The 15466-nt window shown below is 42.7% G+C and overlaps 1 protein-coding gene across 1 annotated transcript in view; it reads right to left on the reverse strand.

Moving 5' to 3' along the window:
• LOC139379056 (neurexin-2-like) overlaps window positions 1–15466 on the reverse strand; it is a 929896-nt gene that overhangs the window by 457470 nt on the left and 456960 nt on the right. The window contains exon 15 of the mRNA XM_071121799.1: window positions 54–227. Within this exon, the coding sequence (XP_070977900.1) occupies window positions 54–227 (174 nt within the window). The remainder of the gene's footprint in view (window positions 1–53; window positions 228–15466) is intronic.

Below are 15466 nucleotides of genomic sequence, written 5' to 3' on the forward strand. Positions count from 1 at the left end.
TCTTTGTGCCCTTGTGCACCCTATGACACCTCTGTGTGCGAGCGTCAACTCACCGTCACAGCCTCGCTCCACCTGGCCCATCCTGTGGAGGGCGTCTGCGATCAGGTCTGGTAGTTTCCCGTTGAGGTCCACTGAGGCCAGGCAGCCCTGGTACCCGTCCCGGGATGCGATCAGCTTGGGCAGACTGTTGTACATGCTCTTCCCCACGCCACCGATGTACAGCTCCCCTGGAGTGGACAACAACCAAACAGCAATATTAAAAAGCTGTCCAGCATTAATTCAAACTTGCATTGTAGAATCTCCATGGTGAGATTTCTCAGGATGATGACAAGAACCGTATATTACATGGCAAGTCTTACTGTATGTGTGGTCTTCCATCACAAGTCTTACTGTATGTGTGGTCTTCCATCACAAGTCTTACTGTATGTGTGGTCTTCCATCACAAGTCTTACTGTATGTGTGGTCTTCCATCACAAGTCTTACTGTATGTGTGGTCTTCCATCACAAGTCTTACTGTATGTGTGGTCTTCCATCACAAGTCTTACTGTATGTGTGGTCTTCCATCACAAGTCTTACTGTATGTGTGGTCTTCCATCACAAGTCTAGTTCAAGATTCAGGGTCATTTTACAGGTGAATGTTACTGGCCTGAAGGAATAAATGATCAGCCCAATAATAAAACTGACAGAGAGAGTTTGCACTTGCAAAAACTGTCATGTTATTGCATCTGATTCTTGAGTGTTTCATGTGCTGGCAGCTGGCTGAAAAATGTGGCTATACTTAAGAAATAAGGCACGAGGGGGTGTGGTATATGGCCAATATACCACGGCTAAGGGCTGTGTCCAGGCACTCCGCGATGCGTTGTGCAGAAGAACAGCCCTTAGCCGTGGTATTTTGGCCATATGCCACAAACCCCCGAGGTGCCTTATTGCTATTATAAACTGGTAGCCAACGTAATTACCCAGTCTGATATACCACAGCTGTCAGACAATCAGCATTCAGGGCTTGAACCACCCAGTTTATAATTGACTATAGAACTGAAGAAATGTAATGGGCATTTGAAGCCTAATTGACTATGTACAAACCACAATGAAAAACATAATGTAAATCTCAACAATGGTGTTGTTGGCTCAATATTTCAAATAGAATGTGAATCCTGCTTCTGAAGGTAACGAACATGTGTAGTCTAGTAGCTTTGCATCAAACAGAGTCAGCACATAAAGACGGCCTCATGAAGGTGAAATTCACACTATTTTTGGTGGCTGAATTTAAACCTGGGCTTCTGCCTAACTGAAATACCAACAAATTAACATAAAACCATTTATGCTTCAGCCATAATTAGAATTGAAAACTATTTCCTAACCACCCTACAACACCAAAGACAATATGATTTATTTTCTGTATTTGGTGTTGTATTCTGATATTTCACTGACAACAATCAGGTTGAAGGAGAGCAGCGCACGCCGAATCACTTCCCACCTACAAGAAAAAGTAAATCACATTGTAGGATTTTAATAAATGTATTTGCAAATTAAGTATTTGGTCAAGAACAAAAGTTTATCTCAATACTTTGTTATATACCCTTTGTTGGTAATGACAGAGGTCAAACGTTTTCTGTAAGTCTTCAGAAGGTTTTCACACACTGTTGCTGGTATTTTGGCCCATTCCTCCATGCAGATCTCCTCTAGAGCAGTGATGTTTTGGGGATGTTGCTGGGCAACACGGACTTTCAACTCCCTCCAAAGATTTTCTATGGGGTTGAGATCTGGACACTGGCTAGGCCACTCCAGGACCTTGAAATGCTTCTTACGAAGCCACTCCTTCGTTGCCCGGGCGGTGTGTTTGGGATCATTGTCATGCTGAAAGACCCAGCCACGTTTCATCTTCAATGCCCTTGCTGATGGAAGGAGGTTTTCACTCAAAATCTCACGATACATGGCCCCATTAATTATTTCCTTTACACGGATCAGTCGTCCTGGTCCCTTTGCAGAAAAACAGCCTCAAAGCATGATGTTTCCACCCCCATGCTTCACAGTAGGTATGGTGTTCTTTGGATGCAACTCAGCATTCTTTGTCCTCCAAACACGACGAGTTGAGTTTTTACCAAAAAGTTATATTTTGGTTTCATCTGACCATATGACATTCTCAAAATCTTCTTCTGGATCATCCAAATGCTCTCTAGCAAACTTCAGACGGGCCTGGACATGTACTGGCTTAAGCAGGGGGACACGTCTGGCACTGCAGGATTTGAATCCCTGGCGGCGTAGTGTGTTACTGATGGTAGGCTTTGTTACTTTGGTCCCAGCTCTCTGCAGGTCATTCACTAGGTCCCCTCATGTGGTTCTGGGATTTTTGCTCACCGTTCTTGTGATCATTTTGACCCCACGGGGTGAGATCTTGCGTTGAGCCCCAGATCGAGGGAGATTATCAGTGGTCTTGTATGTCTTCCATTTCCTAATAATTGCTCCCACAGTTGATTTCTTCAAACCAAGCTGCTTACCTATTGCAGATTCAGTCTTCCCAGCCTGGTGCAGGTCTACAATTTTGTTTCTGGTGTCATTTGACAGCACTTTGGTCTTGGCCATAGTGGAGTTTGGAGTGTGACTGTTTGAGGTTGTGAACAGGTGTATTTTATACTGATAACAAGTTCAAACAGGTGCCATTAATACAGGTAACGAGTGGAGGACAGAGGAGCCTCTTAAAAGTTACAGGTCTGTGAGAGCCAGAAATCTTGCTTGTTTGTAGGTGACCAAATACTTATTTTCCACCATAATTTGCAAATAATTCATTAAAAATCCTACAATGTGATTTTCTGGATTTTTTTTTCTCATTTTGTCTGTCATAGTTGAAGTGTACCTATGATGAAAATTACAGGCCTCTCTCATATTTTTAAGTGGGAGAACTTGCACAGTTGGTGGCTGACTAAATACTTTTTTGCCCCACTGTATATATATATATATATGAATATAATTTTTTTGCTCAGAGAACTTAGGGGGCCAAATAAACCACCCTGCCACTTGGGAACCCGGCTCTACACGCTTGCATGTGATAACAAAAAAAAAAATGGTTTTGGGTAGCAAAACGCTTAACACAGCAGATGTTTGCTCATATTTATTTAACATGCTGACATTTTTCAGCACATTCCTACTGCTAGATGACCGACAGATATTATACATAATCAAACATTTTGGAAGAAGGGCTGAAGTTACGGGAATATTTGGGAGCACATTTCCAAAATTCAAATCACTTGGAGCTGATTTCCTTGTGTCTTATGTCCAACAATGATAATCATTTTTGCTCAGAAAACTTCAGAGGCCGAATAAAACCACCCCGCCACTTGGGGTAATGCATTGCCCGCTCACATGTGACGATAAAACAATGATTTTCCAGCACACTACTAAATTATTCCTCTCGCTCTCTCTCTCTGTCTCGTGTCTATCCAGTTTTGAGACTTGAGAAGTTGACATGCTGGCAGACGCACTTGCTATTGGAGCAGACAGGACTGTCACGTCCCAACAGCTGTTTATTCAGGTCGTCTGCCAGTAGTCTGCCTGTAAACACTGGGTATCATAATGTATTGGAACAGAGGAGGGAGATGTCGAACCAGCTGTTAGTGGTATACTCCTGGGAACGAGTTCCATCCACCTTGACAAAATGCTCACGGTTATGGAATAAAGTGTAACATGTCTCCATAATTGATTCATGGCAGAGAGTTATAGGGAATGAGAGAATAGGGTATAGATTGGGATTGATGTTTGATGCAGACAGAGCTGTGTTCATATTCCTTTGTGAGCTCTTAAATTCACACAACACTGTCTTTGGAGAGGTGAGGGCTTTCTATGGACAAGTCAGAGATTGACAGTTATTGAAGATTGGTATTATTGAAGTTTACTCTATTTAATTGTACTATGTGAAGTAATAACCATTGTGTTGGTTCCATAACTTTATTCATTGATCAACTTTTTGTACAATTATTTTTTCCATTTAAATGTATCATTATTCTGTGCTAGAGAGCTTTGATGTGACTGCCAAACTAAATGATGAAACATCTGTGCATCAACACTCCTTTGATGCAAGTGCAAAAAGAATAAACAACTTTATTTAGCTCCTGGCATTTCTTATCGTCAGCCTTTATCTAAACCAGGAAGTCCCATTGAAATGAAACATTTATTGTGGTCTATATTTCCCAGGGAACCATTGGCTAAAAGGGCAACCCTTGCAAACAAAATGCAGTGCCACAGGCAGCCTTTGTGTGTATAAATTCAGCAAAACTCTGGAGAGTACATTCATAAAAGTGCCCCAAATATGAATCTTTGGCATGAGAGAAGGAAATAAGCCCACTAGGTGAAAGACCTGTCAGAGTAATTGAATAAGTAAATGATGGTTCACAGTCCTCTTCCTTAAACTAATGTGTGTTTGACACTTAATATGCCGCAGTCAAGGCTGTAAGGCATTTTAGTCAATACTGTAGATTCATTAGCTGTAGAACTGAATGATGCCCTCAGATTTTAAGAGAAGCAAAATCACTTCTCAAATATGAATTTTTATTGCTGGGGGTACTCCAAAAAGTGCACACAATGCAGTTGTATGAAAGTTAGCAGTTAGCATTTTGAAGAGTCAGTGGGCTGGCTATAATGCATTCCATTGAGAAAAAATAACCATTAAGTGTAGCAAATATGCCAAATAGCTGTTTTTGTCTTGTTTTGCAAGATTGAGCACAAACAAACACACACACTAGGACACACAAACACATTATTTGTCCCTTGACTAAGTTCCAGGAGACCTGTGTGGGGTATTGTGGGTCCCGTTCCAGCTGCGTTCCTCCCTTGGTCCCTTCATTGGCCTGGTAATTGGTCTGTGGTAATTAGTGATCTCTCTCTTTCTCTTCCCCCTCTCTCCCTCTCTGTATCCCTTCGCGAGCGATAGTAAAATAACTTTTGAACATCAGATCGGCAGTTACTTACCCCAATTAGGGCATCTACTTTCAACTTCGACTCATCTGCCCGGGGCTCTCTGTAATTCCGATCCAATTTTCAGGCTACACAAGAGGAAACGGCGGCATTACAGAGGCCAGAGAGGGCGGATCCTGGTGAGATTAAGGTGAAGGGAAAACCGACCACCTCTTCCCTCCATTCCACTGGCCATTTGATAATAATACGGGGGGGGGGGGGGGGGGGGGGGGGGGTTGCCTCTTCAGCATCACTAACCGGTGTGCTAATTCCAGAGCGGTTGGACTGTTCACACGTCTTGGAATATCTGATGGTCAAATGCTGACCCTTCTAATTTTCAGCTGTTATCGAGACTGCTGTATACATTCCACCTCAGGACAATAAAAATAACAAGCTTGAGCTTAAAACCTCATTGGGCTAGGGGGCAGTATTTTCACATCCGGATGAAAGGCGTGCCCAAAGTAAACTGCCTGCTACTCATTAGTAGATTCGGATAGAAAACACTGAAGTTTCTAAAACTGTTTGAATAATGTCTGTGAGTATAACAGAACTTATTTGGCAGGTGAAACCCCGAGGGCAAACCATCCAGGGAAAACATTTTTGGAGCTTAATCTGTTTTCCATTAGGTTTCTATGGCAATCCCTTTTAAAGATAAATATGCTTGCAGTTCCTATGGCTTCCACTAGATGTCAACAGTCGTTAGAAATTGGTTGATGTTTTTCCTTTGAGAAATTAAGAAGTAGCCCTGTTGTAGCCTCTTTTGTGTAGCACCTGCCTGGTTGAAATCTGATTTTCATGTGTTGCTTTCGCCATAAAGCCTTTTTAAAATCTGACACTGCGGCTGGATTAACAAGAAGTTAATCTTTAAACCGAAGTATAACACTTGTATGCTTTATGAATTCTTAATATGAGTATTTCTGTTTTTGTATTTGGTGCGCTGCAATTTCACTGGGTGTTGTCAAATCGATCCTGCTAAAGGGATTGGCGCGCGAAGGGATCCATAAGAAGTTAATGAACTGTACAAGGCTATAAACAAGCAGGAAAACCTACAATCAGAAGCTGCCTTTCTGGTTGCTGGCAATTTAAATTTTTGCGTCACTAAGCTAAGTGATGTCCAACTTCCATCAACACCTCTCCAACGCCACTAGGGGCGATAAAGTCATAGACCACTGCTATTCTACCCACAAGCAAGAATACAATACCCTCCCTCGCCTGCCATCCGGCAAATCAGATCATGATTCTGTACAAGCAGAAGATGAAACAAGTAGTACCCGCGATTTGCTCTGTTGAGAAATGGTCACCAGAATCAGAGGTTGTAATACAGGACTGCTTTGCTAGCGCTGATTGGAATATGTTTCGAGACCGCCGATAACATTGACAAACTAACCTCCTCCATCCCCGGCTTCATGAGAAAATGCAGACACTGTACCCACGGCGACGTTGTACTCACGGTGAGGGTTTGCTGCTTCCCCAAAACGAAAGCTCTGGATTAACACAGAGGTTGGCGCTAAACTAAAGAACAGGGCTACCGCACACAGAGCTATCGTAGACAAGCCTGATGCTACAGCCAACGACAGGAATAAGTACAAGAAGGTACTATGACCTTAAAGGAACAAGGTGGAGTCCTATTACACAGCCTCCAACGCCAGCCGCATGTGGCAGGGGCTACAGTCCATTACGGATTTCAAAGGAAGAACCAGCCGTGATCTGCCCAACGACTCCTTTCTACCAGACTAACTCAATGCAAATGTATGCACGCTTTGACAACAACAACTTCGACCCAGGTGTGAGGGCCATCGCCAGCCCAGACGATTGGGTGATCTCCCTCTCCGAGGCCGCCGTGAGAATGGTCTTTAATCAGGTCAACACACACAAGGCTGCGGGCCCCGACTGTATTCCAGAGCATGTTATCAGAGCAGGCATATTCACAGAAGTGTTCAACATCTCCTTGTCCCAGTCTGTAATCCCCACATGTTTTAATACGACTACAATCATTCCTGTTCCTAACAACTCTAAGGCTTCATGCCACAATGATTATCACCCTGTAGCACTCACTTCTGTACCCATGAAATGCTTTGAGAGACTGGTTATGGCACACATTAACTCCACCACCCCAGACACCCTAGACCCACGTCCACATGGAGCAGGTAGACAGCTTCAAGTTCCTCGTGTCCAAATCACTAACGACTTGAAATGGTCCAAACACACACGCACAGCCGTGAAGAAAGGGTGACAGTGCCTCTTCCCTCTCAGGAGGTTGAAAAAGTTTGTCATGGGCCCTCATACCCTCAAAAGGTTCAACAGCCGTACCAATGAGAGCATATTGACTGGCTGCATCACTGCTTGGTATGGCAATAACACCGCCCTCGATCGCATGGCGGTACAGAAGGTTGTACATCACTGAGCCTGAGCTCCCTGCCATCCAGGACCTCTATATCACAGGAGGTTGGTGGCACCTTAATTGGGGAGGACAGGCTCGTGGGAATTGCTGGAGCGGAATGAGTGGAACATGGTTTGATGCCATTCCATATATTCCGTTTGAGTCATTATTATGAGCCGTCCTCCCCTCAACAGCCTCCACTGCTCTATATCAAGCTGTGTGAACAGAAGGCCCGGAAACTTGTTAAAGACTACAACCAACCAAGCCATAGACTATTATATCTGCTGCCGCACGGCAAGAGGTACCGGTGAATCAAGTCAGACACCAACAGGCTCACAAACAGCTTCTATCCCCAAGCAATATGACTGATAAATAGCTAACAAAAGAGCTAACAAAATAGCTACAAGGTACATACTCACACACAGTGTCAATCCAACACACACACAAACACTTACTCCACAATTTGCAAACTCACACATAAATATTTCCTGTACATAGTATGCTTTCTTACTTTATTGTTTAGCTCATATTTCTTAATCATATTTCTTGTGTGTTTTCTTCTACTAATACATTGCTGTTGATTATTGCATTGTTGGGTTTTTAACTTTACCAGGAATTAATTTCACCTTACTTGTGCATGTGACATTAAAACTAAAATATGTGCTCAATTTTGGGTAATCTGTGAGACACAGTGAGAATGTTCTATGCTCTTCAAGAGTTAGAGAAGGTAACAGAATGGTAGTCAGTGTTCTGGTTAATCTCCTCAGCCTAGACAGTGATGAATGTTCTAGTGTGCAAGGTCTGAGTCCCAAAGGGCATCCTGTTTCATGTATAGTGTGCTACCTTTGACCAGGGCCCATTGGGCACTATAGAGGGAGTAGAGTGCCATTTGGGATGCATCTGGGCTCTAGGAGGTCATATCACCTTAAAAATCATAGAAAATTGTATTACGTATAGAACAGGTTTAACAGTGAAATGCTTACTTACGGGACCTTCCCAACAATGAACAGAGGAAGAAAATTAGAGAAATAATAGAAAAGTAAAACACTTAATAATAAAAGTAATAATATATACACATTGAGTAACGATAATTTGGCTATATGCACAGGGTGCCAGTACTGAGTCGATGCGCAGGGGTACGAGGTAATTGAGGTAGATATGTACAGTACCAGTCAAAAGGTTGTTTTTCTTTATTTGTACTATCTTCTACATTGTAGAATAATAGCGAAGACTTCAAAACTATGAGGCTCCAGGTTCATACAAATATGCATGATACTGTATAGTTGCAGGTAGCATTTCATTGAGAGGGTTTTGGGGGAAGGTTTTTCAGTCTACCTACAGGACGCAGGTTTACATTAGCTAACTTCTACATACGGACTGAGAGACAAACGTGCGCACCAAAAAGACACACAGGGGAAATATTTCTGAAAATGAATTGGCAAATAGTGTTACGTTTGGCTCTTCAAGAAAATAGTGACTAACAAGTGGTGGGTTTAATGTTAATGTGACTTTGATTTGACAGTAGACAGGAGATTTATGTTTTAGACAATTTGTGATTGAACAAAAAATGCATGTGCTGTACTTTCAGAAAAGATTGGAGAGCTGCTCGTTGGTGGTCTGTGAGCTACTGGTAGCTATCGACCTGTTGGAGACCCCTGGTCTACAGTTGATCGATTCTAACTCAGGCCAGCAAAACCTTGAAACTTCCTTAGTATTAGAGATTGCACAACAGCTGTTTTTAACGAAGAGACACACACCTCCCCTTTTGACCCGAAGCTGTCGTTCTGTCCTGCCGATGCATAGAAAAAAAGCTACAGTGGATGTATATTACACATGACCTTGTTCGGCCACGACTCAGAGAAACATAGAATGTTACATTTCTTTAGGTCCCATTGACAGGATAGTCTCTAATGGAACTCGCCTATTTTGCTCTCCAGTGATTGTACGTTCGCCAATAGAACGAAGGTTAGAGGTGGTTGATTTACTCGCCGGCGTAGTGATGTCAGGGTGCCCGCATTTCGGCCACTTTTGTGCCGTCTCCTTCTCTTCCGAGTCTCAGGGATTAGGGCCTGGTCCGCGGTGAGCAGTAAGTCCTGCTCCGCAGACTCGTTGAAGTTAAAAATCTTCATCCAAATCGAGGTTAGTGATCACTGTTCTGATGTCCAGAAGCTCTTTTCGGTCATAGGAAACGGTGGCGGAAACAGTATATACAAAAAAAAGTTAAGATCATCGCAAAAAACACAGAAAATATCAAAATTGGTCAGGATTTGTAAAAATGGAAGCGATCCATTTCAGCGCCATTCTGTTCAACAGGCAGTGAGCTTGTTGTTAACTTTCTGTTTACAGGCAGTGAGCTTGTTGTTAACTTTCTGTTTACAGACAGTGAGCTTGTTGTTAACTTTCTGTTCAACAGACAGTGAGCTTGTTGTTAACTTTCTGTTTACAGGCAGTGAGCTTGTTGTTAACTTTCTGTTTACAGACAGTGAGCTTGTTGTTAACTTTCTGTTCAACAGACAGTGAGCTTGTTGTTAACTTTCTGTTTACAGGCAGTGAGCTTGTTGTTAACTTTCTGTTTACAGGCAGTGAGCTTGTTGTTAACTTTCTGTTTACAGACAGTGAGCTTGTTGTTAACTTTCTGTTTACAGGCAGTGAGCTTGTTGTTAACTTTCTGTTTACAGGCAGTGAGCTTGTTGTTAACTTTCTGTTTACAGGCAGTGAGCTTGTTGTTAACTTTCTGTTTACAGGCAGTGAGCTTGTTGTTAACTTTCTGTTTACAGACAGTGAGCTTGTTGTTAACTTTCTGTTCAACAGACAGTGAGCTTGTTGTTAACTTTCTGTTTACAGGCAGTGAGCTTGTTGTTAACTTTCTGTTTACAGGCAGTGAGCTTGTTGTTAACTTTCTGTTTACAGACAGTGAGCTTGTTGTTAACTTTCTGTTTACAGGCAGTGAGCTTGTTGTTAACTTTCTGTTTACAGGCAGTGAGCTTGTTGTTAACTTTCTGTTTACAGACAGTGAGCTTGTTGTTAACTTTCTGTTTACAGGCAGTGAGCTTGTTGTTAACTTTCTGTTTACAGGCAGTGAGCTTGTTGTTAACTTTCTGTTTACAGACAGTGAGCTTGTTGTTAACTTTCTGTTTACAGACAGTGAGCTTGTTGTTAACTTTCTGTTTACAGGCAGTGAGCTTGTTGTTAACTTTCTGTTCAACAGACAGTGAGCTTGTTGTTAACTTTTTGTTTACAGACAGTGAGCTTGTTGTTAACTTTCTGTTTACAGGCAGTGAGCTTGTTGTTAACTTTCTGTTTACAGGCAGTGAGCTTGTTGTTAACGTTCTGTTTACAGGCAGTGAGCTTGTTGTTAACTTTTTGTTTACAGGCAGTGAGCGTTTTCTTAAGATGCTCAATTACCCTAATAATGTGTAATTCATATATTTTTTTCACATTTCAGTGATAAATGTGGGAAACCGGCAGATATCTGTTCCAGCGCCATTATTTTCCACCAGAGGGGGACTAATTATAGATGCTCAGACACTGCCAAGACTAATGCATCTGCAGCTACAATAACAGCCTCTCGTAGGGCCGCACTACGACTGAGCAGAGAGACAGAGGGCTCCTGGAGGACCACTAAGAGCAGGTTCAGTAACGCCTGTTTCTGGTGCACTACTGACTTAACATTTTAAGTATGTTTGTAATACTGTAGTCAAACACTATAGACTAAACACCTCTTCTATACCACTGACTAACATAAAATCACTTCACCTACAGTCAGTCAACTCACATAGGCTGCGTTTACACAAGCAGGCACATTTATATCTCATTTTATCACCAACAGTTTTTTGTCTAAACAGATCAGCCCTTTCCTACTAATTGTAAAAAAAAGATCAGAATTGGGTTCCCGGCGTAAACGCGGCATTGATATAATTTCATAATGATAACCTTATGAAAAACTTGATATATTTTCGAGCCACATTTCCCTGAGACACGGCTCTTGTCAAGCAGCTGTCCCTAAAACTCAGGCCACTGTCAAATGAAAAGATACTCCTTAGACAGACTCTCCCCTCAATCGACTCCCTAACACAGACACAACCATTACGTCTCATTAAATGGTCTATTATAAAGCTCTCTGTCTGGTTTCTATGCAACCTTGTTTATTTTCCTCCAGCCTCCCATCACAAGAAGAACGTCTATTTGTGTCTCTGGCTGGAGCTAACTGCCTCTAATTGACACAAATAGAATGGACCTTGATACACGCACACACACACGCGCACGCACGCAGGCACGCACGCAGGCACGCACGCAGGCACGCACACACACACACACACACACACACAGGATGAATGGCTGGCAGAAGCTGTGCGGTACAGGCCAAGACTGACACTTAATGACTTTTCTCTTTCTCCCCTTCTGACACCCAGGTGGCTACGCTTGGATGTCAGCCCATCACCTTAAAACCTTGACAAGCCGGAGCTGCTCTCCCTCCCGGGGAAGGCCTGCTCCAAGACCTCTCCACATCTGAAACCCTACCTCTTCAAAGAGTTCCTTAAATAATCCCACAGCACCCCCACACCCACACAGAAACTCACTAACTTGTGTACAAACTCTCACACCGTCTTTGCTGATAGCTACTTTACTGAGAAAAAATTTACTTATTATTATAATTTTTTTCACCTGGTAAGCTAGTAAGCTATTAAACCAGGTAAGCTAGTTGAGAACAAGTTCTCATTTACAACTGCGACCTGGCTAAGATAAAGCAAAGCAGTGCGACAGAAACAGCAACACAGAGTTACACATGGAATAAACAAACATACAGTCAATAACACAATAGAAAAAAAAGAAAGTCTAATATATCTGATATATGTGGGGTTCCCAGCTAGCTATCAGAATGCACTGTAAGTCACTCTGGATAAGAGCGTCTGCTAAATGACATACATGTTACTGTAGGAACGGTCAGGGAATCTTTGATTGCAAATTACAGTGAATTTAGACTCATCCGAATTACAGTGCATTTAGACAGCCGAATTACAGTGCATTTAGACTGAGCTGAATTACAGTGCATTTAGACTCAGTCGAATTACAGTGCATTTAGACTGAGCTGAATTACAGTGCATTTAGACAGCCGAATTACAGTGCATTTAGACTCAGTCGAATTACAGTGCATTTAGACTGAGCTAAATTACAGTGCATTTAGACTCAGCTGAATTACAGTGCATTTAGACAGCCGAATTACAGTGCATTTAGACTGAGCTGAATTACAGTGCATTTAGACTGAGCTGAATTACAGTGCATTTAGACTGAGCTGAATTACAGTGCATTTAGACTGAGCCGAATTACAGTGCATTTAGACTGAGCCGAATTACAGTGCATTTAGACTGAGCTGAATTACAGTGCATTTAGACTCAGTCGAATTACAGTGCATTTAGACTGAGCTGAATTACAGTGCATTTAGACAGCCGAATTACAGTGCATTTAGACTCAGTCGAATTACAGTGCATTTAGACTGAGCTGAATTACAGTGCATTTAGACAGCCAAATTACAGTGCATTTAGACTCAGTCGAATTACAGAGCATTTAGACTGAGCTGAATTACAGTGCATTTAGACAGCCAAATTACAGTGCATTTAGACTCAGTCGAATTACAGTGCATTTAGACTGAGCTGAATTACAGTGCATTTAGACTGAGCTGAATTACAGTGCATTTAGACAGCCGAATTACAGTGCATTTAGACTCAGTCGAATTACAGTGCATTTAGACTCAGTCGAATTACAGTGCATTTAGACTGAGTTGAATTACAGTGCATTTAGACAGTCAAATTACAGTGCATTTAGACTCAGTCAAATTACAGTGCATTTAGACTGAGCTGAATTACAGTGCATTTAGACTGAGCTGAATTACAGTGCATTTAGACAGCCGAATTACAGTGCATTTAGACTCAGTCGAATTACAGTGCATTTAGACTCAGTCGAATTACAGTGCATTTAGACTGAGTTGAATTACAGTACATTTAGACAGTCAAATTACAGTGCATTTAGACTAAGCGGAATTACAGTGCATTTAGACTGAGCCGAATTACAGTGCATTTAGACTGAGCCGAATTACAGTGCATTTAGACTGAGCTGAATTACAGTGCATTTGGACAGCCGAATTACAGTGCATTTAGACTCAGTCGAATTACAGTGCATTTAGACTGAGCCGAATTACAGTGCATTTAGACTGAGCTGAATTACAGTGCATTTAGACAGCCGAATTACAGTGCATTTAGACTCAGTCGAATTACAGTGCATTTAGACTCAGCTGAATTACAGTGCATTTAGGCTGAGCCGAATTACAGTGCATTTAGACTGAGCCGAATTACAGTGCATTTAGACTCAGTCAAATTACAGTGCATTTAGACTCAGCTGAATTACAGTGCATTTAGACAGCTGAATTACAGTGCATTTAGACAGCCGAATTACAGTGCATTTAGACTCAGTCAAATTTGCCGTTTTAATATAATTGTGCTGCATATTGTGCTTGTAAGTGTGTGTGTTTGTGTGTGTTTGTGTGTGTGTGTGACAACTCTACGTGTGGGGATTCAAGTCGGACAAAAATACTATTTTGACAATAATTATGTCAGCAGGTGACTTTAGAAATGTATTTTAAAATAATGGGCTGGAAGATTAAACTCCGTTCATTTCTGTAATTGGTGACAGGTCCATTTTCTGTTTTTCTCTATGAAATCTCTGATGCCATTTTGATTGTTGTTGTTGTCTGAAAATGGCATCCACACAGTACAATGGAACAACAAGGTTTCTGTCACAGCAACGTTCAGCTCTGTGGCAGCACTTAGCAAGGGAAGGGGGTTAACACACCTGGGCATCTTTCCACCATTGTTCTACGCACACGCACGCACGCACGCACGCACACACACACACACACACACACACACACCTCAGTGTCCTTCCTCTGGTAGCCCAGTTCTGAGTGCACCACACAATGAAATCACCTGGGTGCTCTGTAGATCCAGTGCCCCTCAGTCAGTCAAGAGGGGTGAAGGAGAGGATGAAAGAGAGAGAGAGACCAAGAGAGAAGGAGGGAGGCAGAGAGAGGGAGAGAGAGGCAGAGGTAGGAGTTTCTCACCTGCTCCAAATCCACCCTCCTACGCAATGACTGGCCATACAGTATGGGTCCCTATGGGCCTCCCTGGTCCACATAGTTCTTCCACCCAGGCGTGGTACTAAATGGGGCGTCAGTGAAGCAGTAACCTGGGGAAAGGCGCCATAGCTCCAGGCCCTCTTGAGCAGCCAAGCCCAGGAGAGAGCAGTCTCCATGGGCCATAAACAATGCTCTTCTAGGCAGTCTGGCTGTCACGCATCAATGTTCTATAGACATCAATTAAATGTGCGTGTATGTGTTTGTGTGTCTATTTTGTGAATAGACACAACCACATAGCCACGTGACAGGTGTCACACCTGCTGAAAACCCAGCGGGAGACGGATACACTCTCCTTGACCCGACACCTCACCCTGCTAGACAGGCTGGACAGGGTTCTCACTCACGTTTCCACAAAATACCTCCACAACAGGCCTTCAACTCTCCATACAATACCTCCACAACAGAGCTTCAACTCTCCAGACAATACCTGCCCAACAGGCCTTCAACTCTCCATACAATACCTCCACAACAGGCCTTCAACGCTCCAGACAATACCTCCACAACAGGCCTTCAACTCTCCAGACAATACCTCCACAACAGGCCTTCAACTCTCCATACAATACCTCCACAACAGGCCTTCAACTCTCCATATAAAACATCCACAACAGGCTTTCAACTCTTCAGACAATACCTCCACAACAGGCCTTCAACTCTCCAGACAATACCTCCCCAACAGGCCTTCAACTCTCCATACAATACCTCAACAACAGGCCTTCAACTCTCCAGACAATACCTCCACAACAGGCCTTCAACTCTCCAGACAACACCACCACAACAGGCCTTCAACTCTCCATACAATACCTACACAACAGGCCTTCAACTCTCCATACAATACCTCAACAACAGGCCTTCAACTCTCCATACAATACCTCCACAACAGAGCTTCAACTCTCTATACAATACCTCCACAACAGAGCTTCAACTCTCCATACAATACCTCCACAACAGGC

Source organism: Oncorhynchus clarkii, chromosome 21 (assembly GCF_045791955.1).
Source record: "Oncorhynchus clarkii lewisi isolate Uvic-CL-2024 chromosome 21, UVic_Ocla_1.0, whole genome shotgun sequence".
NCBI classification, from domain to species: domain Eukaryota; kingdom Metazoa; phylum Chordata; class Actinopteri; order Salmoniformes; family Salmonidae; genus Oncorhynchus; species Oncorhynchus clarkii.